At 45.7% G+C, this 26,901-nt stretch overlaps 1 protein-coding gene across 1 annotated transcript; it reads right to left on the bottom strand.

Moving 5' to 3' along the window:
* Positions 1-1,046: 1,046 nt before the first annotated feature.
* PPP1CC (protein phosphatase 1 catalytic subunit gamma) lies at positions 1,047-22,004 on the bottom strand. Its single transcript, XM_048514268.1, has 7 exons — positions 21,759-22,004; positions 10,792-10,923; positions 9,436-9,666; positions 7,209-7,313; positions 4,274-4,497; positions 3,360-3,494; positions 1,047-2,289 (listed from the first exon to the last, which is right to left on the bottom strand). The coding sequence occupies exons 1-7, from the start codon at positions 21,811-21,813 to the stop codon at positions 2,200-2,202; spliced, it is 972 nt and encodes a 323-aa protein (XP_048370225.1). The 5' UTR covers positions 21,814-22,004; the 3' UTR covers positions 1,047-2,199.
* Between the last annotated feature and the right edge of the window lie 4,897 nt (positions 22,005-26,901).

The raw sequence follows: 26,901 nt of genomic DNA on the forward strand, positions 1-26,901 counted from the left end.
CGTCGCCCCCCCCCCCCTTTGTCTACAAAAAACTGGGCACAGCGGGTGAGACATGGGCAAGCCAGCTCTCACCTGGGTATACCTGTGCAGGGTGCTGCTGACCCACGCTCGGAGGGACCAGGCCCTGCTCATCCGCTTCACCTGACACTCCAGGAGATCATACATTAGAAGAGGCTGGATATGCCAGCAGGCACCAGCACATGCACAGCCAGAGGGGCGAGCCCAGAACTCCCCAGCACTCATCAGCATTTCAAACCCAGGAAGATCCCTGCAGAAGGCTCCTCAGAACACCCCCTACTCTGACCTCTTCCCCGAATCCCTAAGAGGCAGGCTGTAAGACTGCTCAGCAGGGGGGCTTTCTATCAACAGGTGCATCATACCCCTCTGCTTCAAGCAGTTAATTCCAGGCTGATACCCCTTGGCCCTCTAGAAGGGGGAGGTTGTCAAGAAAATGTTTGCACTCAAAGCTGCCATGCCACACGGGGCCAGCTTCAGCAGGCACTGTAGGCCGCGATGTTGCGTGCAGCGCCACTCTGTTGACTAAAACAGTCTGGTTCTACCTTCAGTAAGCTGACCAGTTGGTGCCTGCAGATTCAGAAGCACTGACTTCTGGGGACCTTCTCTAGGAGCAAGTGGCCATTGGTTGCTCATTGTACCTGGCCCTTGCATCATTCAGTGTGGGAAACCCTTGAAAACACACCTGGCCGTACCAACTTCACTGTGCCAATAAGCTACCAGAAAGAAGGCCTAACGTAACATCATCAGAAGCCTCCTGGCTCGAAGCGCTGGATTTCACTCTGGTCAGATTCCACACTGCAAACTCCTCAGACATCCAGTCTGAGAACTGTTCAAACATATTATGTCTGAAAATTTAGCAGTCACCTGAGCTACCCTTGAGAGGAACTGTAACTTCTAAATCACACCCTATTTCTTGATGAGCACTGTCTGAAAGAAGGGGAGGCCTAGCAGAGATGCCAGGCTTCCGTCCCTTTAAGAATTACATTCCTCTCTGCACAGGGTGAGATGCTGATAAAACCGAGACTGAGAAGATTGAACAAGTTTGTTTAATAAGCATTTGCCACAATGTATTGTACACTGTCATCTGTTCCAAAAAAAGGGTTACAGTTTAAAAAAGGACACAGGATCCTGTGAGATTCAATAGGAACAGGTGAACAGAAGGTGTTCACTGCTGCAGGTGGTTCTTTTCTAAGCTTTGCAGAGCACGTCTTCGGGTGCACAAGAAAAATAGAAACCACAACCCCTAATGGGCTCTAATCCTCGGGCAAGTCTCTGAGCGGCTCTCCACAGGCTCCCGCTTCCTGAACTGGCTACAGCAGCAAGCCTCAATACTGAATATGGGAAGTATATCGAAATGCTTTAGTCCTGCACCCCTGTTGATACAGAACATTACTTTTTTTTTCCTAGTTCAAGTCTTCCTTTGATCTGCAAGGGGAAAAAACCTGACTTAGACAGCACCAATGCCAAGTTCCCCCTTCATGTTTTCGCTTCATGAAGAGACAGACAATCCTTTAAAATAATGGCTTTAATATCTTTTTCGAAGTATACGGAAGGAAAAAAGTGTGCCTGCATTAAAATATATGTACACACACCAGTGAGACTGGCGAAGGTCAAGAGTGGTTTCAAAAACGCTGACAGCAACGTTACTCGAATGTACATGACAAGGAAAAAACCAATCCCTTTATTTTATTTAAACTGTTTTAAAGACGTTCACAGTGGTTTGGATAAACAGTATGTAGTTTGACAGTAACAAGTTTCCTAGCTCTGTGGCACGCTAAGTGCATCTTTAGGTCCTAAAAGAAATGCGGGCACCACACTCCGCCAGGTACGTAAAGGTTCAAGGAGTCAGGTGTACAGTGCCCGGAATGATAGGAGACGTTGCTGCGGAGGGTACAGCTGGAACACCAACAAGGACGGGCGGATGGGCGCATGGGAAGGGGGGGCTCTCTCCAAAGGAATACAGAATTCGGAAAACTCTTCTTGAGAAGGGAGAAAGTTTCATTTGCTGTTACAACCAGCAAATGCCATCCATCAAAAATGAAAAAAAATAAAAATAAACAAAAACACAGAACACTTTAATCTAGTCTTAGCAAGCTGACCGATACAGGTTACCATATTTTTTTTAAAAAAATGGAGATTATATACTATAATACAAGTCCCAACTAGGCAGTGCCGCGATAATTATTTCTTTGCTTGTTTTGTGATCATACCCCTGGGTGGCGTTACAGGTCGGCTAGCGTTGGGCTTCTTCTTCTCGGCAGGCTTCAAGATCTAAAACAACAAAAACTCTCCTTTAGCCAAGGGCCCTCCCAGCATACACAACGAAAGAGACCGGCCAACCTCAGAGCTAGTGACTGAGACAGAGGTGGCAGCTCCCAAGTGCTTTTCAGTCATGCATCACCAGCATGCCACAGTGGCTCACAACAGAAAGATCACAGTGGCTCACAAGAAGATCAAAGCTGCGCATTCACAGCCCACCTACCGCAACTTTGGAATGGCAGGGGAGAAAAACTCAGAACTACCCCAGAGCCCCAACAGAATAAGAACACAGTTGGGGATGTTCCAGTACCACCACAGGTCTCTGAAGATGCCAGCCACAGATACGGGCAAAACGTTAGGAGCAAAAACTACCAGACCACAGCGATGCAGCCTGGAAGACCCACAACAGCCAGTTGATTCTGGCTGTGAAAGTTTTCAACACTACAAAACAGCAAGGCTGACGGGAAAGAGGATGCATCAGGCATGGTGCCAGGTGTGAATGAGACTCCACCTGTACTGGAAGTCCGCCTTGCAGCAATGGAGAGCCAGGGCCAGCCCCAGACCACCTTCATGCAACAAGTTGCAGGGGGATCCTGCACCCATCCCTTTTAGGGCTTCAAAAGGTCCCGGATTTTGACTAATCTTCCCAACTTCCTTCCCACAGATTAGAATATTTGACATCTCCTCTCAGGTCACCCATTTTAAATGAGGCATCACTCTCAGGGCAGTTCAAGGTGAACAGATTAAAACTGCTGGGCTGCATGGCGAGCTGGTGTGTCTGTCACTCGGAAGAGCCCTGAATGACCTTGGGCCAGACACACACACACACACAGCCTGACCTACTTCACAAGGTAGCTGTGGGGATAAAAATAGAGGAGAACAGAATGATGTAAGCTGCTTTGGGTCTCCCACTGAGAAGAAAGGCCAGGTATTAAGCAAATAAATCCTGCAAACAAATGAAGTGGCGAGTATTTCCAAAGACCTAGGGGCTGACAGTTTGGCCACTCTGGAAGAAACAGCAGACAGCTCTGTAGACGAGAGAGGAGAAAGCAGCAAGCCCCCCGCCCCCCACCATCACATACCTGAAAGGAACACATCAGGGTCTCATCAACACTCATCATGGCCCCTGCATTGTCAAACTCCCCACAGTAATTGGGGGCAGAAAACAGGGTCACCAGCTGTCGCTTTGCAAAGAACTCGTACCCATCTTCAACCACCTTCAAAGCAAAAGAATTCTGTTAGCTTCTTGGAGGGAGGGGGGCTGGAAGAGTATGAAGAGAGCAGGAAGCAACAACCACCATTTTGACTGCATGAAGTGCATTGCCAAGCTCCTTCCATTGGTTCTCAGCTTTTCCAGAAGAATATTTTAATGGGGTGTTGTGGAGTTTCCGGGCTGTATGGCCATGTTCCAGTAGCATTTTCTCCTGACATTTCGCCTGCATCTGTGGCTGGCATCTTCAGAGGATGCCACAGATGCAGGCGAAAGCATCAGGAGAAAATGCTACTGGAACATGGCCATATAGCCCGGAAACTCCACAACATCCCAGTGATTCTGGTCGTGAAACCCTTCGACAATATTTTAGTGTTGGGACACCGAAGCCCCTTGTTGAAATCTCCTTAGTTGCTTTAAGCCAGCTCCTACCTTCAGGCAGCTTGTTGGAGTGACACATGCATGAACCACTGAGCACACCAAAGCAAAGCACTGACAGCCACTTCAAGCTCACACATCAGGCACTGGAACCCAGACCACTTCCCAGCCCCGCCCCCTATTATGTCAGCCATCAAACCTTACACCCTTTCTAAGTTGTCAGTGACAAACTTCATCCACAATTCAAGCTACTAAGGCCCAGTGTTCATGCACTAACGTTATTAAAGGCAACCAGATGTTCTCATCCAAGTGGACCACAGGAAACAGATCCATTCCTCGTAGTGTGGACCAAGGGGATTCCCACTGGGGCTACCTTCTACAGGGTCAGTTAGTCAGTATAAGGATTACCTGGTGAGCTCTGCATATGAGATCCAGATCATGTTTGTGAAGGAACTTCGCAACCACTTCAGCACCAAACGTGAAAGAGACGCCTCTGTCGTTTTCACCCCATCCCAAGACATCCTTGTCAGGGTCAGACCACAGTAGATCACACAGGAGGCCCTGATCTGGCACATCAGTGGGGCGCATAATTCGTCGAATCTGCTCCATTGACTGGAGATCTGGTGATAAGCCTGTTGAGGATTGAGAAGGAACTGGTTGGCACTGCGTGCAGATACTTTACACGGGCAAGAAACAGCATGGTATTTTGCAGCAGTAGGTCAGTTCTGAGGGTTTCATGCCAACCAGCAACGTGGTGGATGATCTCTTAAGTAGGAAGCAGCAGCAGCCACCTTGACTGAGCAAGATAATGGCTAGTTCGTCTGTCATGCCAGACACGAAAGGTCTGCAGTATGTGCACAGTACCTGCAGGACAGGCTTCTCTTCCTGTAGAGGACTATTGATGGACCTACAAGCCCCCCGCAGAGCCCAAGGCCTCTGTCGCCAGTCGGCTGTCTCAGACTGGCAGTGTCCTCTGTGCTCTCCCATTTTAGGCAACACAACAGGTATGTGAAAGGGCTCTCCAGGAGTTAGCCGGCTGCTTCAACCAACTGCCCTGTTCAGCTTGGGCTTGTATGCAGCCACTTGCCTGGAGCACCTGGGGCAAGAAAATCAACAGAGCTGACCAGGAGGGAGGCAGCCTGTGACTGAAGGCTGAGTGGCGCTGAAGGCCCAAGAGGATGGGATGGCAAGTTCAGGGTTATTAAAGTCAGCGCATAAACAGGCAGAGTGCTGGCCAGGAAGGCCAAAACAATCACATTTGATTTCCAGAGAGAAAAGGTCTCAACAGTGAGATGACTTAAAAGTGAGGTCAACACCCAAGAGGAAAGGGAGAAACTGGGGGAAACTTTGCTGGGAAGCCTTGAGATTAAGTATAACCACAACCAGACTGTCAGAAAACACATGCCACAGATCAGGAGTGACCCAAGCCGGCCCTAGAGCCTGCTGGTGCAGTTGAGCAGAATTAAGAAAGATGGACATGCAAAACCTTCCACAGTAGCACAAATGAGGAGAACAAGAGCACAAGCTCTATAGGAGACTTGCATGTTCAGAGGCAGCAATACCGACAGCAGAGGCACACAAGGAGATCATGGAGATCCACTCTTGGAAATAGGAAACTAAACTGACTGGTCCCTTTGTCTGCTCCACCAGAGCTCTCCTCACAACTCTGCATTTAAAAAAAAAAGAAGATCTCAGGAAATGTGTGAATTAATCCGCCACATTCTCCTGGACCTTCTTTGTGGAGGAAAGCTCCACTGGGGTCTTACTGCCCCCCCATCCTGGCTTCTGATTCTCTTTTAGCATTAAAGAATCTTATTTAAGTGCTGCCTTTGTCCAAATCATTACTCTCCGCACTGTCAAATGTAGAACTGTGATAAAAGAGCATTTATATTGCCTTGGATGGCTATCAGCAAGACTTGCCTTCTTCTACAGTTGCACCCACCATTTTCTTTCCTATGGCAGTCTATGGCTCATTCCGCACATGCAGAATAATGCACTTTCAAACTGCTTTCAGTGCTCTTTGAAGCTATGCGGAATGGCAAAATCCACTTGCAAACAGTTGTGAAAGTGGTTTGAAAGCACATTATTTTGCGTGTGCAGAAGGGGCCTATGTTTACCAGTGCAGAGGATAATGGTTTTGACGAAGGCGACGCTTAAATAAGATTCTTTAATGCTAAAAGAGAATCTGGACTTACCTCATGGACTAGTGGCCACAATGGGTTAAGATTAGTCCAAGGTTTGTTCATCTTGCACAGCTGAGCTCAGCACAGGTAAGTCTTTGCCAGCTTTGACCCTTTCCCAGTCTCTCTGAGCCTAGGGAGCACTCAGAAGGCTACAGGCTGACATTTGCCCCTTCTGCCATCTCCAGAGCTGTTCATAAGGCCAGTCACCACAACACCACTCCAGAACCAGTCACCACAACAGTCTAGCTGCTCAGAACTAGGACATCTAGCTGGTTTGAATAGGCTGCCATGAATGAGAGAAGTGACCTGCATACTCTGGAAGGCCATGGTAGTTTGCTCCCTTCAGGTGTACCCTCCCACTCAGTGCCTTCAGCACAGGAAGCTGGCTGTTGTACTCAACTAAGAACATTACCGATGCTTAGATTATAGTCTAGGAATGGCAAGACCAATTATTAAAATTCAAAATGGGTCAGGAGCTGCTAGGTTACTGGAACATAAGTGTTTATACAACATGGAACTGTGAACTGTCCAAATAATCTGTAATTATTTTCAAGCAAGACACAGATTACCAGTTTCCACCATCTAATTTCAGTGGAGGAATTTAGATGGTTATCAAATTAAACATGATCAACAGAGACTCAAGTTCCCAATTGGGCTGTACTGCAGGTGGCAGCTTCAGGAAACAGATAATGCACCACGCAAAAACACTTCCCTGTTCATTGAAAAACTAACACGTTAGGGAACAGAGTTCTAGTCTAGTCCCTTGCCATGCTAGCTTTCCACATGCAGGGAATTTTGTATATCCAGTCACACAAGGAGACAAAGCCACTTCTAGCTAAGGCAAGGAATAACTCATGCCAGGCCTTCAGGAGGGAACATATGCCTCAATTAATTCACATTTTACAAAGCTCTACTATCATCGCAGCTGCAGAGATGTTGTCTGAAAATTCCAGGTCAGAATCACCATACAATTCATGTTCCCTGGGGGTGGAGGTGAGTGGGAAGACATCAGCTCTGGATTCAGCATCTTGGCTCCCAGTGTCCTCCCCAATGTGTTTGTGAGCCTTTAAGTAGACTGAGATACAGAGAAAGCACAAGAAAAGGAAAACTTTGCACTAAGACACCAGCCATTGTCACTTTAGAACTGTAAAGCCACTTACCTCCATGACAGCAAAATATTTTCTCATCCACAATGGCTGCAATTGGTAGGCAGTTAAAGCAGTCTGTAAAGGTTTTCCACAGCTTTATATTGTACCTTCTTTTACCTAGGAAAACACATTTCACTGTGTGAACTTACTTAAACACTGGCACAGGGAAATATAATAAAGGAAAAGGAACAAGTAGTCTGAGGGTGGGAATGAAGAAACAGAAACAGATCTTGCTCCTAAATGTAGTTTAGGCATTACTGGGATAAACAAATATGGCCTTCTAGCTTTAACCCCAAATAGCACAAGATCAGCTGCCTCATGATTCAACTCCTCTCTAAAGAGGTTACATTCATAGTCATGGTAAACAGTGATATTTGAAGAAGGAAGGGACCTGAAAGCTAACTGGGAATTTTCCTTTGGTTGAACAATCACTTCTTGGTCCACACAGACCATAGTCTGATCCTATAATCTCCTCCTTATAATCTCCACCCAAGAGCGGATAGCCTTTTCTAGAGGGAAAAAATCTCTTTCCTGTAATGACCACAATCATACTATATCCAATGACATTAGTCAGAGGTAAAGAAGAGATAGAAAGTAGTACTAATTCATACAATTCACTGCCATAAGGTAGTCTCTAGCTTAAACAGTTTTTTTTTCATAAAGAACATGTCTTTCAATTGCTACGAGCCAAGACAGCTAAATGGAGCCTCCATATCCAGAGGCAGTAAACCTGCCTCTCTAAACCAGGTGCTGGGACCAATAAGGCGGCTGTTGCCGGCATTTGGCCGGCCACTGTTGGAAGCAATGCCAAAGAGAATATGACGGCTCAAGTTTTCAAGGCAAGAGACAAACAGAGGTGGTTTGCGATCACTTGCTTCTGTGCCATAACCCTGGATTTTCTTGGTGGTCTCTCAATTAAATATTCACTAGGGATGACCCTGCTTAGTTTCTGAGATCTAATGAAATCAGGCTAGCTTGTATTATTCAGTCTAGGGAAGTCATTTGGTAGCGGCTTAATTACACTCTCCAATTTAAGGCTCACACTGGATTCCACTTAGGAGGGTCTTTGCTAGCAATTCTTTCACTGATCTGACATCTCAGAAAGCAGCTCAATACTGACCAGAGGCAATACGATCCAATTTAAAAGCATTTTTCAGAGGGTTATGTTAGCAAAGTTGGGAAATTGTGTCATCATCAATTACTGCTGTTGTGAATGGTCTCTGTACTTTTCTTCATTTCATTTGAGTTTTTAATCACACGACACCTCACCTTGTACTCAATTCATAGCCCTTTGGACTGTGCAATTTACAACGTGCAATTTACAACTGACTTCATAACCTCACATATATGTCTAACTTGTGAAGACTGAGCACACACATCTAATGAAAGATCATGCTATATAAAAGCTTGTTATGGCAAAACAAAGTAGGCGTCCAGGAGCGCTTTAAAGACCAACACGGCTAAAGCCCCACAGAATTTCCCCCTACAAGTTAGTGTTGCTAGAGATCAGTCTTAAAAAATAGCCTCAGAAAGTAAAATGGTGAATTTGAACTCGAATGCTGTGGAAAGCAGTGAAACCTCCACCCCAATATGAAACCTGAACTTAGTTTATGGTATGTGACAAATGAGTTTTTAAGCCAGTAGAATTAACTGCACTCTTCACAAACTAGAAGCAAGTAACACCAACCATGGGCCCCAGCAAACCCAGAATTCTTGGCACAGGTTCTCACAAAAAACTGAAAAATATATTTTGGAGACAGAGATTTACATCTCCTAATGACACACAGCCAGGAACAGATCATCAGCCAATTCAGACAAGGAAAGCAACAGGAAGCAGAGATATCATGCCAGCCCAAGCCATTACACATTTCATCATGTGACACAGCTATGCAAAGAAGGAAGAGCTCCGCTTTGCAATTGCAAAACACGAACTGAACATTTTAGTAATATGAGGTTGATACGTAAGCAGAGCCTGGCGGAGAGGCAACCACAGGGGGACTGAAGTGATAAGTCACTGAATGTGCACCTCCGTACTCCAAAGAGCACCCAGGAAGAGCACGGACCCTACCTTCATCTGCCAAAATCAGCAAAGAATATTCTCAACTATGGAATCACTCTGAATTAATACTTAGCTCAATGCCAAAGCTGGAGGCCTGGAAATTTTTTTGTAGTAAACCGAACAAACAGTTTGCCCTTAATCACCCTTTCCCAAGCCCCAAGATTTCCCAGAGGTACTTACATTCATCATAGAAGCCATAAATTCTATTAATACTGGCACATTCATGGTTCCCTCTAAGGAGGAAAAAATTCTCTGGATATTTGATCTTGTAAGCCAGTAAGAGGCAAATGGTTTCTAAAGACTGCTTCCCTCTATCAACATAATCACCAAGGAAGAGATAGTTGCTTTCTGGTGGGAAGCCTCCGTATTCAAAGAGTCGAAGTAAGTCATAGTATTGTCCATGGATATCACCTTTAGGGAGAAAAAAGGAGGCATTTTTGTGCCAATTTTATTTAAGCAAAACAGAAACAACATGTACTTTACGTATTTGATTTGCAGAATAAAGGAAAAAGCAGCTTTCAGAAAATTAAGTGGTATCAGCAAATCTTTTATAAGCAATTTCTATTTTGTTTAATGTATCTTTTGCAGAACACCTTTCCCTGTAGTGGTCTCACAGACTTCTCTAGGATACAATACCTAAAAATATTTTTTTTTCAACCAGTCAAGCCAGGAATGCAACAGATCAAATCCTAAAAGCAACGTTGGCTTCAAGGTGGAATTTTGCTTACAGTTTTGGTTCAGGCTTTAAGGCCTGCCCCTTCTCAGAAACTACTTAATTTTTTTAGCACTGGACATCACATTCTTTTGTGAAGGGTGTTACCTCCCATTGTTCCAATTTCACTATTGTAAATTTAGGGCAGTAAAATAATTCATGGTGGACCAAAGACAAAGGTTGATTACCAGCATTGAAGAAAAACAGTGTTGCGCTTACTTGTAACTGTTGTTCAAGTGGTCTTCTGTGTAGGCACACATTGGAACTGTACCTGCGCAGGCCAAGTGCCTGGGCACTCCCAATGTGGGACTGCGCTTGAAGGCCATGACGATGTAAAACAATGTATGCCATTCCAATGTGTGCACAGAAGCCATGAAAATAAACTTGGATTTCTTACTTCCGGAACACAAAGTTCTTTTAGGGCACCCAAATGACCAAAAATAATCCCTTTTCCACCTGTTATTTTGAAACCAGTCACCCATGACGTGGTTTTTCTCATCCCATTTTCTCTGCTTCCTCCTGTGCCAGCACCTAATCAGCACCAGATCCCAAGGTCATAATTAAGGCTGGCACCTGAGTTTAGGCTTCTCCCTTTCAGGAATGCCCTCTTATTTCCAGCACCTCCTTGTGGGCCTAGCTTTGCCTTTACGCAATGACTTGCATCAGATAAGACTGGCCGTGCGTTTTGACAGCCAGGTTTCAATAGATTTCCCATCTTCACCAAAGAGATAGAATCGGCTGAAGCTACCACCCAAGAGATTTTGCCAAGTAACTATCAATTCACTGAAAAGCATAATTTGTAGGCAGTCAGGCTCAAAGCTTACCGCATATTTTAAGTGGTGCTTCAAGTTCTAAAAGAATGGGCTGACTTAAGAAGATCTCACGAGATTTCAAGCACAATCCTCTTATTTCATTCTCTTGAAGTTGGACATTTTTACCTGGTTTTGATCCTCTCACTGTGAAAAGAAAAAAAGGTTTACTTTAAAACCTAGTGCTTAAAAACCAGTGACCAAAAGGGTGAGTTCTGAAACTATATACAGGCAACAGAATATTTATGGTTACAGATGCCCAACACTTGAGTTTAGACTGAAGAGCATGACAGGTTACTTATAATGATCCAAACAGGAAGCTTTTAGCATTAGAATACTAATTCCACTTTAACCCATAGGCCTGCAACATATCTCACCAGCACATGTCTCTGTACAAGAGATGGGTTCTTGCATATCAGTGGTCTCTATCCAAACCCAGGAACCACTAAACACTGAGGTGCAACAAGTCACATGACCAGAAGAGAAGCCAGAGTTATGACCTCCTCTGTGCCAAGGCAATGGTGTGGACCAATGGAACTAGGGACAGGAAACACAAGCCAAACACAGAGGCCCTTTCCGCATGGGCCAAAAACGACGGCCTGGGGACGGTAAAAACGCCGCCCAGGTCGCCATGTTTCGATACCTGGCTGCTGCAACTTGCTTGGCGAAGCGCCGGTCAAGGCCTTCCCCCCCCAGGGCAGGCGTCGACCGCAAACAACAACAAACCTTTAAAGGTTATTGTTGGGGAAAGATGTTCGCTACGCCGGCTGATGCGAACCGGGTGACCGCCCTGGAAGATCGCTAACTTTCTGTTCGCCCCTGACTCAGCCTGTCTCGTTGCATGGTCAGCCGAGTTCGCATTCATCGCTTCGTCCCTCCTCCTCGGACCTCTGGAGGGTCGGAGGGCAGCTGGCATGTAGCCCGAGCTTTCCACGGCCAATAGCTGGCATGCATGACAGGGACAAGGCAGTGAGTGGGACGGGCAGCAAGAGGCGAGAACGAAAGCTCCGCAGGCGGAGCCGCCTTCGCCGCTTGCCGGCCTCTGTAGGAGCCGCCAGCATCGTGCATGCGAGCGAAGCTGCTTCGCCTGCGCGCCGGTGCGGAATTCACCGCGGCGTGGAGGCGACAGGGAGGCCGTGCAGAAACGGCCAGAGTGATGTACCATAGCAAAGAACAAGCCAAAGATCACAGCTACAGTAGGATTCTTTTCACCATGTGACCTTGCCTCACACAGACTGCTGCTTCTCCTCTCAGCATCCATGTGAAAAGATGCAAGAGGCATGGAACTCTGGCTCTCTATGCATGTGCCGGAGCTGCAGATCCTTCTGAAAGGTGTGGGAGAGAGGAAGTTGATGTATTCCAGCTCACTCTGTGACCCCCCCCCCCAAGACTTTGGACTCACAGTCTGAAGACCACTGTCTACATCAGTGGTTCTCAACCTTCCTAATGCCACGACCCAGTTCCTCATGTTGTGGTGACCCCCAACTCTAACATTTATCCATTTTACAGATGGAGAACACTGATGGAGAGTCTTAGGCGACCCCTGTGAAAGGGTCGTTCGACCCCCAAAGGGGTCGCGACCCACAGGTTGAGAACCGCTGGTCTACATCATGACTTTCCCACACTTGCTAGACTTCAGCAATGCAGAAAATGCTTAAAATCCCATGTATCATAGATTCTGTCTGTTCAGTCACATTTAGATGAATGCAACACTCAAATATCAATACTTCCTGCCCAGACTGCCAAAACACAGAAATGCCAAGGAATCTTTACCATCAGCCTCCAACTTTACACAGCTCAACTGTGAATTTAGTTCAAGTGTGACATACTCCACTAAGGGAAGATTTAGAATTGCTACCAATAGTGACACATCTCACTGTGACATGCCTCCGAAGATGCCAGCCATAGATGTGGACAAAACATTAAGAGCAAAAACTACCAGATCACAGTTATACAATCCAGAAAACCCACAACAACCAGTTGATTCTGGCCGTGAAAGCCTTCAACAATACTATAGTGTGATAATTACAGTTCCTAAAGGGCCAAATCTAAGAACAGCCCTTAGAGTATGGTAAGGGCAAAGTGCCACCGAAATTAAAATTACTTGGCCAATAGAGTATCAAATCAGAACAAACAGGAAATCAGCAGGAAACCAGAAGGGCTGTTTGCCTGACAGACTTCTGGATCAATCCGGAAATCTGCTGATCCATAAAATAACCACTTAAAACAAGCTGTGCCAGAACACAAAGGCATCTGATGCTAGCGGGATGATGAGACATGCTGGGATACAGATGCAAGAATTGCTGTTTTGAGCACAGCTCTATCTCAACGCATGAGTGACAGTTTTCCAGCAAGCTGTGATACTGGGTGCCTCACAGCTTATTCCAATCCCGTTGCCTGAAAAAGTCAGCATTTTCTTTAATGCTCATTACCCAAAACGGATATTGCAGGGATGCAAGTCCCTGTTCCCCTGATGGGTTGGGGCAAAATGGAGAATTGCCACTAAGTTGCTCAAAGAGACAAGTATGTTATGTTAAACACAGCAGTGTAGAATTATGTTCTCATCCTGAGCTAGGTCTGTGAACAGCCCCCCACATGCATTCAGCTGAGAGCTATGTGTATGGTTCCACAATGCACACAGTTTTAACTAGCCAACCAAACACTATTAAAGTTGTTTACATAAATGCTACCAAAAACAGCAACTTGCCACCATGAAGGGAGTTCTGAGGCACCTTCAGACCAAAAAACAAAGCCAGAAGAACTCTGGAAACCGTGTAGCTTTCCAGCCAAGTTGGCATTAAAGCATGCTTTTAATTTAGGTTTCCTGTAAAGCCACATATCAGGTAGCAGCAGTGGCACAGTGGTTAAGAGCAGGTGTACTCTAATCTGGAGGAACTGGGTTTGATTCCCCCACTCTGCCAACTGAGCTGTGGAGGCTTATCTGGGGAATTCAGATTAGCCTGGGCACTCCCACACATGCCAGCTGGGTGACCTTGAGCTAGTCACAGTTTTTGGAGCTCTCTCAGCCCCACCCACCTTGTTGTGAGGGGGGAAGGGCAAGGAGATTGTAAGCCCCTTTGAGTCTCCTATAGGAGAGAAAGGGAGATATAAATCCAAACTCCTCCTCCTCTTCTTCTTCTTAATGCTGCAGGCCAGCCAGGTCTATGGACTCGTTTATAAGCTTCTACAGGCCCTTTCTCCAAAACGTCTAAGCATGTTGTGTAGATGCTTCTGGCATATTTCAGTCTAGCTCCCCCCTCCCCGCCTTTTGCAATGATGTCATATGGCAAGCGCAAAGCACCTGTGCTAGCAGCTTTGAAGGGTACAAGGGTTACATTTTAAAGATTTTCTTTGAAAATCAGCATCAGAAGTGCGTTGGTGATTACCAGCAAATTAAAACGGGGCAAAGACTGTGGCCTAGGCAGCCGATGTTTTATTGTCAGTAGTAATAGTATCATTTATGATTTTACCACTAGTACCACAAGACAGAGGGAAAATGCTTAGCACAAGTAATGAAGCATAAACCATAAAAGGTTTTTCCCCACTATCTCTGTTGCAACTACGTGAGTAAAACTAGTTGTCCTCAGAACAATTTTCCCCAACTCACTTCCTAAGCTCACAAGCAAATAACCTGACATGCCTAATGTCTACCAGCAACAAAGACATTTGTAGAACAAGATCCAAGATGATTGCATTATAAAAGTCAATAGAACAAAATTAAGTTATTTAACCTTTGCTTTTAAGCAATTAACTAAAGCACACTGCCACATTTACAGCCTCTGCAGACAAGGAACAGATTAAGCCTTTTACCAGTTATTAAACACGATGCATTGTAGTAATATTTTAAATGGCAATTAAAAGCTTGAAGGCAAGACCTTATTCACAAACGATGCTGAACAAAGGCATCAGCCATGGTTTCAGCTCTCTCTCTGATCTTCCGCACCAGCATCAAGGTCTGAGTAGCCAGGAGTTGAGAAAAAAGCCTCCTGGAATAGCAACCCAGACCACACAGCAAAATACCAACACAGCAAAAGACAGTTGGTAAATCAATGTAGAGGCCTGTAACTCTGATGGATGCAGAGTGGGAAGTGACCGTACTGTAACAATGAATCCCACCTGAAGAGAACAAATTCAGAGAACTTCATGAGGGAAAAATTCAGAAAACTTAAATGAGCACAACACAGTATATATTAAATTGTTATTGATAAGGCAATACAGGTGTTTGAACCAGCAGGCAGCACTGCTGCGAAATATGCTACTTTGGGCACGTGGCATTTTTATGCTTCAGTTTGTCTTCCATAAGAAAGGCTCCATGAAGGTATATGTAAGCCATCCTGAGCCTGGCCTAGGCTAGGAAGGGCAGGGTATAAATATAATAAAATAAATACATTTTCAAACGAGTGGGCCAAATTGAACTGTGCTCCTTGACATTGGAGGTTTGTTTTTTTCAGAAAAAAATTCAAAGCTTTCTCACATAACCTTATCACTAGATTATGTTGAATTTATACTAGCCTAGTTTCTCTTAGGATCCTGACAAACATCTTCTTGGTTCTCAGATCTCCCTCGAGTCCTGGCCAACAGGCTGCCGCTAAACAGCAAGGAAGCCTGATATTTACATTTCTGTTAGCCACCAATTTGTTCTCTTGATTTCAAAAGCCAGCTGCCGTGCAGATTGATCTGAAAATAACTACGTGATTGGACTCTGCCATAGAGCTTACCATCTCACTGAGCAGCAGCAGCGTAGTGGTTAAGAGCAGGTATACTCTAATCTGGAGGAACCGGGTTTGATTCCCAGCTCTGCCGCTTGATCTGTGGAGGCTTATCTGGGGAATTCAGATTAGCCTGTACACTCCCACACACGCCAGCTGGGTGACCTTGGGCTAATCACAGTTCTTCTGAGCTCTCTCAGCCCCACCTACCTCACAGGGTATTTGTTGTGAGGGGAGAAGGGAAAGGAGATTGTCAGCCCCTTTGAGTCTGCTTACAGGAGAGAAAGGGGGGATATAAATCCAACTCTTCTTCTTCTTCATAGACTGGTGTTAATAGTTCTGAAAGTAGAAAGTAGAAATACACCTCCAATGCACAATTGAATACTTGGATATTGTTCTCCTAGCTGACACTGACAAGTACATGTCAGAGGTTTCAGTCCAGAACTTGATCTTACAATATCAATTCTAGGTATATATTCAGATAATGTGTTTACAAACCTCCTGCAAATTGTTCCTTCAGAGTTGAAGCAACATTTGTTCTTGGCCCAACCAAGGAATACAACTGTTCTGGCCAACAAAACCTTGCTTAGGGTCCTGTGCAGATCAGCTTCGCTCACTTGTTGCCTCTTTCAACTTAAGAGACATTAAGATGTCAGCAAGAATCTGTTCTTACACATGAGGGAGAAAGCAGGTAGCACATACTAACTTAGGCTCAGCTATAGAGCGTGCACTGGAACACACAAGTCTTACAAGCAACAGCTGCACTGTTTGAAATGGCTTACTTAGTATTGGCTTTTCTGTGAAAACTTCAAATCAACTTACAAATATGGAAAGTAGTTTAAAATAATTAAAACTTATGATATGCATAAATACAGGAACAATAAAATCAGGACTATGTAGAAATCTAAACTTCATAGAGCATTGGAGGATAAGGTTCAGAAATGCTTTCCTTGCTGGCAGAAACGGTACAGAGAAATATTCAGACAGATTGTTCATAATACAAAGTTCTAAGAGGGGGGTGCCAAGGAGCAGGAAGCTCTGCCTGGCACTTCTGGAAACCCAACATCTGCAAACAAGGAGTGACTGAATAAGGTCATGCTGCTGCATCAGGAAGAAGAGAAACAGGAGATCCTTCTGCTGGCTTGGCTGGGATTGCCTTTGGCTCCTAGAGCAGACTCTTGCAGGGGCCATTCCACCTGAACCTTATATACCCATAATAGAAAAGTTATGTGCCTGTCTTACAGTACACTGCAATTGTAAAATGCATTGAATGCACTGGCGGAAATGCTGCACGTAATATGGGAAATAAACTGCATCGGCTGATCTCACAGGGCATGTACATATGGAAAAGGCGCGATCTGGGGAACTACCATATAGAAGCAAGTAATATTTGCTTGCTGCAGCCTTCTTATGCTTGCCAGTGCTGTTAAGGGAGTCACCACCAGGCATTTCATACATAGATATCACTGCATGTAAGAAATTGCAAGCACTCTGTATATCATGATTGACAGACATATAATCAAGTGTCCATATACCTTCTCCCAATAGAAAAGTGACTGCTAGGTTTTCCTACCACTTGCAAATGTGGCTAAAGAGACACAAGTACTTGTGAGAATATAATGTCCAAAACACACAAAGCATCTCTAAATGTCTAATACACAATATGGCCTCCATATGGATTTTTAAAAAATCTGTAAAACGAGTACAACCCTGAAAGCTCAGTATGCATAAAAATTTGATTGGGGGGGGGGGGGGGGGCAGTTTCCCCAAAAGGTGATGTTTGTATATATCCAGATATTTTTTTAAAGACAGAATTTTGGACTGCCAGTTTTCCAAAATGGCACCCAGAAAGAAAAGGTAAATAGACAGAGAGAAGGAAAATAGAGCTGAAACTGGTTGAAGAAGAATCTGGATTTATACTCCACTTTCCTCAATTGTAATGAGTCTCAAAGGGGCTTATAAACCCCTCCTCTCTACCTCCCCCTGTGAGATAGATGGGAATGAGAGAGTTCTGAGAGAACTGTGCCTAGCCCAAGACTTCAAGTGTGGGAGTGGGGAAACAAACCTGGTTTTCCAGATTAGAGTCCATTGCTCTTAACCACTACACCATGCTTTGCCAGGTGAATTATATATATACTAGGAATAAAGCCAATTGTGGGGGGAAATGCAAAGGGCTATATAGAAGGGGGAGCGAGAAAGCATTCTCCAATGCAATGGACTGTACTGCTGGCTGGCCGCCCTCTCCACTAGTCCTCTGTTACAAGTAACCATGACACTGCCTATAATTTTTGGAGAAACTTTTAAAACCTCTCAGCTGTCAGATCTGACAGTACAAGCTATAGCATAGTTTCAGATTTCTCCTTAAAGCATATAAAACCATGGCTGGAAGAGACATCCATGAGCAGGAAATATTTGAGTACTTTACATCTTTCTTCAGGTTTTACAAATCAAAACCTTTCTGCTGGAACAGCTGTCCTTAGCAAAATAGGGAACCACCACCAGTATCACGACTTTGGTGTTTAAAATAGCTTTAGTTAACATATACCACCAGGCTTTGCCTGGGCTTACAAACTTAAAAGTCTGCTGGGGGGATCTAGTTTTAACCTACAGTTCTCTGCTGAGAACATGAGTTTGAAGATTGCATGGTAGCTAAATCCACGTAAAATGACGAGTCTGTTCACCCACACGAACTTGTGGTCACTATCTGTGATCCTACAGAAAAGAGCAGACTTTGTAAAGCTTCCCTATCTGCTTGCCTGGAACCTCCAAGGAACTTAAGACTGCACAAGCACTAGGAAGACTTCACAGACATACAAAACAGTGGTTAGCAATGCCAGATGTTGGATACAGAACTTACCATGCATACTACTGCTTATGAGAGGGACTAGACTTGAACTTGGGATAACTGAATTGACAAGCCAGTTCAGCCTTGAATAAACTAATGTTCTCATCAGATAACCTCATCAGCCGTAATAAACTGGCTGATATGTGAGAGACCACATCAAGAGAGAGATGTGCAAGACAGCAACTGGGAGCCACATGTCAGCCAGCTGAAGCTCTTCAGGAAAGAACAAGGCATAGCTGTGCAACTGAGAAATAAAAGTGTCCAAGAAGCAAAGCAACCCAAGGGAGAGATGTACCTTATGCTATTAATCTTTTCTGGCTAGATTCAGTGTGGAATGAATGCTTTTTGCAAAAAAAAAAAAAAAGATGTAATACTTCCAAGTACAGGCAATCAAATCGAAGTGAAAACTCTTTTTAAAAGATTCCTCAACTCATCAAGTATAGCATTAAACCATCACAGGATTTCTATTATCTCTAGTACAGCGGTTCTCAACCTGGGGGTCGAACGACCCTTTCACAGGGGTCGCCTAAGACTCTCTGCATCAGTGTTCTCCATCTGTAAAATGGATAAATGTTAGGGTTGGGGGTTACCACAACATGAGGAACTGCATTAAAGGGTCACGGCATTAGGAAGGTTGAGAATCACTGCTCTAGTAGGTGTCATACTATGCTACATTTGTCCCCTTAAGTCATGCCTACACAGCCAAGTCAGAAAATTTATCAGAAAATTTCACATTAAAAGCCATTAAAAATAATCTACACTGGTTTCATATTGATGGCATCGGAGATTTAAGCTCATTAAAACAATGGAGGAAAATGTCAAAATACCTTTTTCAACTATCTATTAAATAGGTAAGAACACAAGAACCCTGAAAGCAACTCGCTTTTAAGCACGGCTTTAGCCAATTCTGAGTTCACAAACCCCATCTGCTGCCATCACTTTTCCTTTCATCAGCAAGCCAAAAGAAATGGGCTTTAAAGTGGGAAAGGAGATAAGAGTGAATAAAGCAACAGAACATGGCTGGTACTTCAGCTCAGACATTGTTGTAGATTACTTTGCACCAAGTAAAAAAAAAGTTAATTCCCTGATTAATTCTCTTCCTGGATGGCCACAGACAAAGCTTGATTAGTACAGTCTGCTTCTCCAGATAAATATGATCTTGCTCACAAGAATTTGCCATCAGTTGCTTCACCCCAATCAAGAGTAGTAAGCTGCTTTAACCTACAGTCAGTCTTCTGCAACTGGGAGAAAAAAACAAGTGTATCTGAGATGGATGGAATAAGACATACTGACTATTAAATCCACTACCCAAGCACCAAGACAGGCAAACATATTCAAGCTCAAAGGGAATCAATGCAACCTAATGTCATGTTTAGCCAAATGTCACATTTAGAGTAATCAGAACTTCGTGTTGATGGCATACTTTGGTTCAATCTATAATCTGTTTGCAAGCAGAATCCACCCCAGCCTGAAGAACTGAAGCCTATTTTTAAAGACGGTGGTCATAACAGACAGGCACAGGAGGGTGAAGCCCGCAATCATACAGTCAGGACTGAAGCTAGCCAACAGCTTATTTCCCTTTCTAGAAAATAATTCAAGAGAACCAACTTACACTTTTCATAATCCTTATATTATCACTAAAGAGAAAAACAGCCAAATTCATGATTGCATGCCTGTCTAATCTAGGATTTCTCTACGTTGACCCCAAAATAAGAAAATTTACACTATGCATTGAATTAAGGCAGGGGTCCAGAGAAGATCACCCGTGTGTCACAAAACAAAGCACCTCTGGACCTTCCATCTTGGCTCCCCCGCCCCCGCCCCCACAAAGGCAAAACTGGGATGATGATGAAGAAGAAGAGAACTGAAACCTTCCAGATACAGAAAAGTTTTGCTAACAATGGTGTCCCCCTGGTCACCTTCCCAAACATCTTTTATACCAGTGATGGCGAACCTTTTTGAGACCGAGTGCCCAAACTGCAACCCAAAACCCACTTATTTATCACAAAGTGCCAACACGGCAATTTAACCCTGAATACTGAGGTGTTAGTTTAGAAAAAAAATGGATTTGGCTCACAAAATTATGTGTTACCTCAGAATTGTATGCTTGGTGTTAGAAGGTGGCTTTGCTGGGCTTTGAACCATGCAACTCTTAAACCTGGACAGATTAAATCATGACCCTAGGAGGGTTAACTCAGAAGCAAGCCCCATTGCCAGCAACCGAGCTTACTCCCAGGTAAAGGATCACACTTTAGTTCTTTGCATGAAAATCAGTGAGGTTTAACAGCGCTTAACAGGGTTACCTACACTGCTTCCCCAAAACTAGGTCTTAGGTTTAATGCTAATAATTGAGCCCAGCGGCCCAGGCCAGCCTAGATATGTGTGTGGGGGGGGGATTTCCCCCCAATACCACATGATGAACTCTGTTTGTGCGTGCCCACAGAGAGGGCTCTGAGTGCCACCTCTGGCACCCGTGCCATAGGTTCGCCATCACTGTTTTATACCCTCTTTCTCATAGGAATCCCTTTACTGAACTCTTACCTCCCCTGGCCCCCACCCCTTATGGACCCAGCAAAAGAGCCTGAGATAACTGAGGCAGCTGCCAGTGGATTCTGCACTGAACTATGCTCAATTGCACAACATGTGCTGGGGCATTCTTCTTCCAGAAGCCGCCAAGATCCAAATTCTTCTTGAGACAATGTTGACTGCCCCCACCCCACCCTTTCTCCTTCCTGGGGGGACCCAGCGATGAGCCCACAGCTCCCCCATCAAATACCTGCACTGGCCGGCAACCGTCGTCACCCCAGGAGAGTCCGCCAAGGGACGACACCCCATCATCCCCACCCCAAGGAATCTGACCCTCCAGCCCATCCTCTGGGTTTGCACAACCCGCTCCCCAACCAACACGGAGGGGAGGGGAGGGGGGGAGAGCAAAAGAAGACCTCAAACCTCACTCTCCATCCCGCTCTGACCTTTGATGCTCTTAGGAGCCCCCTCCCCAGAGAGCCGACGATGCCCGCCAACCCCCCCCCCCGCCCCCCGTTATGTGTTCCCCTTCCTCAAGAACCCTTATAAGGGGATGAGATTACAGATGCGCATCTACAACGCCCCCCCCCGTGGGCTTTTCTCCCCCCACCCCTCTTAGAAAGTCATTCTTCGCCCCACTGCGCCCGATCCTTCGTGCTCTCCTGAGCCCCCCCCCCCCAAAAAAACCCCTCAACCCCATTGTAAAAAGCCTTTCGGGGGAGGGGGCTCGCTGCCCAAAATCGAGGGTGTACATTTAAAATGGGACTGGTTTTGGCTCCCTCAACACTCCCCCCCCCGCCCCGCAGGACCTCTTTCGACCCCCTCCCTCCCTCCCCAACCCCGCAGGCCCCCCCTCACCCCCGCCCCGCGCGGTGGGCCTCCGGCTTCCCGCCGCCCCTCACCCTCGAGCAGCCGTTGGATGATGCTGTCGATGTTGAGCTTGTCAATATCCGCCATCGCCTCTCCGCGCCGGGGAGGGACGGAAGGAGGGGGCCGAGCCCGCTGGACCTCCGCGGCTCCCCGCTCCCGAGCCCCCTTCTCGCTGTCCCACCTCCCGGCTTCTCCTCCGCTCGCCCTCGCTCGGCCGCCTCAGCGCAGGAGGAGTCGCAGCAACACCCACAGCCCCGGCAGCGGCGACCGACAAAATGGCCGCCTCTCCCCTCCCTCACGGAGTAGCCGCCGCCGCCGCCGCCGCCTCCTCCTCCTCCTCCCGGCGCAGGGATACCGGGGGAAGCGAGGCCGGAACTCTTTATCGAGCAAGAGCGGGAAGCTTGAGGGGGAAGCCGCGCGCCGCCTCTCGCTTTCCTTCCTCTGAAGAGAACGGACGGGGTGGATCCTTCCGCCGCTGAGGAGGAGAAAAAATACGCCCCACCTCAGTCTCGAGGCAGGGTGGGGGCGCTGTGAGGGAAACGCGCGTGGGAACCACTCCACTCCAGAGGAACAGAAAACTGGGTGCTGCCATTTTAATTTGATTTAAAGCTCTAGATTCCCCCAAGGAAGAATTAGTCCCACTGTTTCCAGTGGGCGGCATCTCAGCGATAAGATTCGTATGGGAAAGAGCGCATCGGAGCATGGGCAGAGAGTGCCCGTGTTGGTTTGTTCTTTGGTATATCCCACTACGGCATTCAGCGCGAGGACTTTCAGTCGCGAGACCCCTGCTGCCTGTCAGGATTGCCCGCCCAAAGTTGGGCATGTTTAGATGTCAAAATTAAGGCTCTGTACTTGAGTCATAGGTGTCAAACTCGCGGCCCTCCAGATGTTATGGACTACAGTTCCCATCATCCCCTGCCAGCATCATGCTGGCAGGGGATGATGGGAACTGTAGTCCATAACATCTGGAGGGCCGCGGGTTCGACACCCCCTTGTTTAGAAGGAACTGTGCTTATTCAGCCCCACAGAAGAGAGGTGGTGTCAGCTTGGGGTGCCCAGAGGACTGCAGATCTTGTCGCTGTTTAAAGATGGATGATCTTGGGTCGTGGCTGTTCAAATCCTGCTTTCTTCCAGGCAAACACAGATTTTGTGCAGCTCTTGCCAAAGATAAAATCATAGTTTAAAAGAAAAAAAATGTCCCGTCTCTTAAAGACCTTTATTATGTTATCCTGGATATTGTAAAGTTACACACTCATTGAATATGTTTTTATTCTGGATGTCACTTATATTTTTGTTAAAAGTTCAGGGGAAGCCATGACAAACTCAAAGCAAATAAAAATCAGCTGAGTGTTGATAATTTCATTGGCAGGGAGAAAGGCTGTGCATTCTCCCCACCCCTTTTGTTCTGAATCTCTTGGTTGACTGTCATTTAATTAGCATACTGATTACTCTCTTAATTGTCAGGGGGTTGTTTCTCTTCCACTGAAGTCAGTCTTTTTTCGCCTGCAGGGCAAAAGCCTTCTGATGTACGCAGACTGGATTCTCTATCCTGGCAGTTATATAATGCTCATAACCATATCTTGTTATTATGGCTGGCGGAGGTAGTGAACAAGAGTTCAGGCTGGTGTGGCAAGGAGGATGCGCCCAAGAAAACTGCACCGTCAGCTCACCTTGAAGCGAGTCTGGAAGAACAAGTCAAATCCGGGGAGATCTGGGTCATCAGCTGCTTTGGTAACTGCCTGAGACAACGTGCATCGTAGTTTTGTTGCTAAGACAGGAAGTTCCAAAACAAACAGGATTACGAAACAGCTGGATTTCGGTCCAGCAGTACTTCAGAGATCTATGAGATTTTCGGGGCATGAGCTTTCAAGAGTTAAAGCTCCCTTTGTTAAATATTTGAATGTCCTCTGGAACTATGTCCAAGGATTACAAAAGACTCAGAAACCTTCAAGAGTGCCTTATGCTGACTTAGACTCATAGTCCATCCTGGTCTATTTGGATCTCAGGTAGAGAAAGGCTGTTCCAAGCATGTGCTAATTTAGATCCTTTCATTGGGGATGCTGGTGACCATCTACAACAGGGGTCCCTGAACTTTTCGAGGCTGTGGACACCTTTGGGATTTTTGAGAGGAGATGGTGAGTGCCACCCCAAAATGGCTTCCAAAGGAACCAGAGCCAAACCAACCGTGGCTGTCTCAGGAGGTGGCTCCAAACAGAGCACCTCCCTCTTCATACCTCCTGGAAAACGGAAATCTGTAAGGGGGAACAGAACCACACTCTAAAGAAAGCACAGTGGCTTGCCAGTCCTCATCCTTTAGCGAGTTAGGGAAGACTGTAACATGCTCTGCCTTACAATGGCTACCTCTATTTTCTAAAAAGCTCGGTGGGTGCCGAGGACAGTACTGGCCATGGACACCACTTGGGGAACCCTGATCTATAGCCTGAAACAACCACTGATAATCTTCTCAAATACATAAAACTGTGTCATATCAACCCCAGGCCACTGGCCCTATCCAGCTGTGCTGTCAGCTCGGCACCAGGAAGTCACGCAGAGCAAAGTGTTTCCTGTCCTCAGTTGCTCAAGATTCCTTTATAGGAGATACCAGGAACTGATTCTTCTGTATGCAAAGCAGATGCTCTAGCAAGAGCTATGGACCTTCCCTGCCATGACAGAATGGGACCGACAAGCTTGCTACAACTAGAAGAGGACAACAAAGAGGACATCTCTGCTCTGTGTGTCTTTTCATTTTCTCTTCAAGAAATGGTCATACACTATTCGGGAAAATGTAAGTGAGAACTCTGTATAGGGCTTAGCCTTAGTACTTACAATCCTGGTTTCCCCCCCTCCCCCCAACAGTATTGTTTTATGCCAAATAAAGGCTAAATGAGGAAAAAAATATTGCAGCCTACAACTGCCTCTCTGTGTCTTAAAGACACTGCCATTCATCCAACCCTTCCGCAGAATGTCTGCTGCCCCTTTCCCCTGTTGCCTTCCTCCTTTTTACTTCCTTACAGTGTCAAGTTCTCCAGCCAAACTTCCTTTATCTCCTGCACTTCCTGGTTGCCATATCAACCAATGGCAAGGTCGCTCCCATGTTCCATCCCTGTTTGATGTTCTGCCCTGTTAGACCACCTCTTCTTGTGCCTGTATTATTTTAATGGATCCTAGGGTGGCCAACCTCCATGTAGGACCTGGAAACCTCCCTGATTTACAAGTGATCTCCATATGACAGAGATCAGTTCTCCAGCCTGGGAGGGCAGAGAGTGTGTGGCCACTGAGGTCCCTCCCAGTCTCAAACCCTGCCCTCCCCAGGCTCCACACCCAAATCTCCAGGAATTTCTCAACTTGAAGTGGCAACTCTACTGGATAGTGTGAATTTGGAGTGCATGAGGGTATGAATACTGTTTCTGTTCTTATAAGGTTGGCACATGTATCCTGAGATTAAATCTAGGACCTTTGGAATGCAAGAAATACACATTGTTCTTCTGAGATTTGAGCCCTCCCCCGGTGCTGGCATTACTTTTTTAAAGTTAAAAACATACTGATGTAAATTAGCTGGATGCTCATAAATATTATAATCTGTGAACATCAGATCATATTTAATAGGCAAACTCTCCCCTCCTTGGAAGAACTCTATAATTCCCGAAGCCTAAAGAAAGCCCAAAATATTCTGAGGGACCCGTCTCATCCAGCACATTCTCTTTTTGAACTGTTACCATCCGGCAGACGATACAGGTCTATCAAAACGAGGACAAAGAGGCTTAGAGACAGCTTCTACTCTAGAGCTGTGGCTATGCTAAACTCTGCGGCTTCGTGTTGATGTGTTTGGGGCTGTGTAGGGATGGGTGGAGGAAGGGGAAAGTGAGGGTGGGGTATGAGTCTGAAATTGTGTGCATCGAGGAATGCTGCTGTAAATTTCGTTGTGCGTGCACAATGACAATAAAAATGCTTATGCTTATGCTTCATCATACCTACAAACATGCCTATTTTAAATGGTGGGTTATATCGCTTTTGCAAATGCAGTAACGATCTCCAAAAGTTTTCCTTTGAAAGGGGCATGCCTGGTTCTCCAGCCAGAGGCTCAAGGCCCCGTTCTGCCTGAAACTCTGGTGGATTACAGAGGAGGAAACGTTCTTGCTTCCCACTGTTCTTCCGCCCCACCATTACAGATGGTCAGGGGCTGGTATAGAACCTTCTTCTTGGTTCTATAAATCTGCCTCTGCTCTGAGTCCTCCAACTGAGGAACATTAATTAGGCAATCTGACCTGCCCAGTCAGACAGGTTCTTAGGAGGAGCACATCTGGATTGTATGCCTTGATGCCCGAACGTATTGGTAAGGTACACCATTAGCACATCAAAGACTGCTGAAAGAGACTCCAGATTATAAAATTGCAAATGAGGGATTGAAGTGTTTGTAAACTCTGGTGACAGCCAAATATTAAGAATTAAAACAGTTAATATGTTTGAAGAAGACAGGAAAGCCATGTGCTAGCTAACATGTAGGACACTGAAATGTGACTTATATGGACTCGTAGCTTTTGGCTTTGAAAAGGTAGAATACAATGTTTAAATCAATCAGATGATGCATGCTCACTTTGGTGGAACTTTGTGATATAACTCATGGGGATGTGGCATGTTTTCATTAAGATGCAATTCAAAAGGGATTAATAGCCTCCCGCCTCATCATGACATAACAAAAGAAAACCCAGAACCTTCACTGCGGCATATTGAGATTTGGAAAGTTTGGGACCTATGAGCAAATTGTCACAACAAGGAAAGCAAAAGAACAATCATTTGGTCGAGAACTGGTGGCCAATCATCATCTCTTTTGGGGAAGGGAAGCCATCTGTGAAAGTGAGGACGGACAAATAAATATAAAACCATACATGATATCATCATAACAAGTGTGTTTTGATAATTAATAATGTGAACAAACAATATGGTAAGAAGGAAGGGGAAACCTGCTTAGTATTGTCCAAATGCCTTCCCAGATAATATGAACTCACAGCCCTTCCAGGAGGCCACCTCTTTTGGGAGGCTGTTCCAAAGCAGACGCACAAAGACTGGAGCAGAAAACTGACTTGGGGAAGTAGTTGGTTGCTACAGGATAGCAATGAGACCTTGCTGGGAAGAATGGAATTGCTGCATGCGTTCATAAAAAGGCAGGACCTACAG

The sequence above is a fragment of the Sphaerodactylus townsendi genome, linkage group LG13 (assembly GCF_021028975.2).
Source record: "Sphaerodactylus townsendi isolate TG3544 linkage group LG13, MPM_Stown_v2.3, whole genome shotgun sequence".
In the NCBI taxonomy this organism is placed as follows: Eukaryota; Metazoa; Chordata; class Lepidosauria; order Squamata; family Sphaerodactylidae; genus Sphaerodactylus; species Sphaerodactylus townsendi.

Bases quoted from the DNA above. Each gene is read 5' to 3' on its own strand.
- PPP1CC (XM_048514268.1), bottom strand. From the start codon at position 21,813: ATGGCGGATATTGACAAGCTCAACATCGACAGCATCATCCAACGGCTG. The intron at 4,498-7,208 runs GTAAGTGGCTTT...AATCCTCAACAG, and splicing joins AATATTTTGCTGTCATGGAG to GCTTATCACCAGATCTCCAG. The intron at 2,290-3,359 runs GTATGTGATGGT...TTGTTGTTTTAG, and splicing joins CCCTGATGTGTTCCTTTCAG to ATCTTGAAGCCTGCCGAGAA.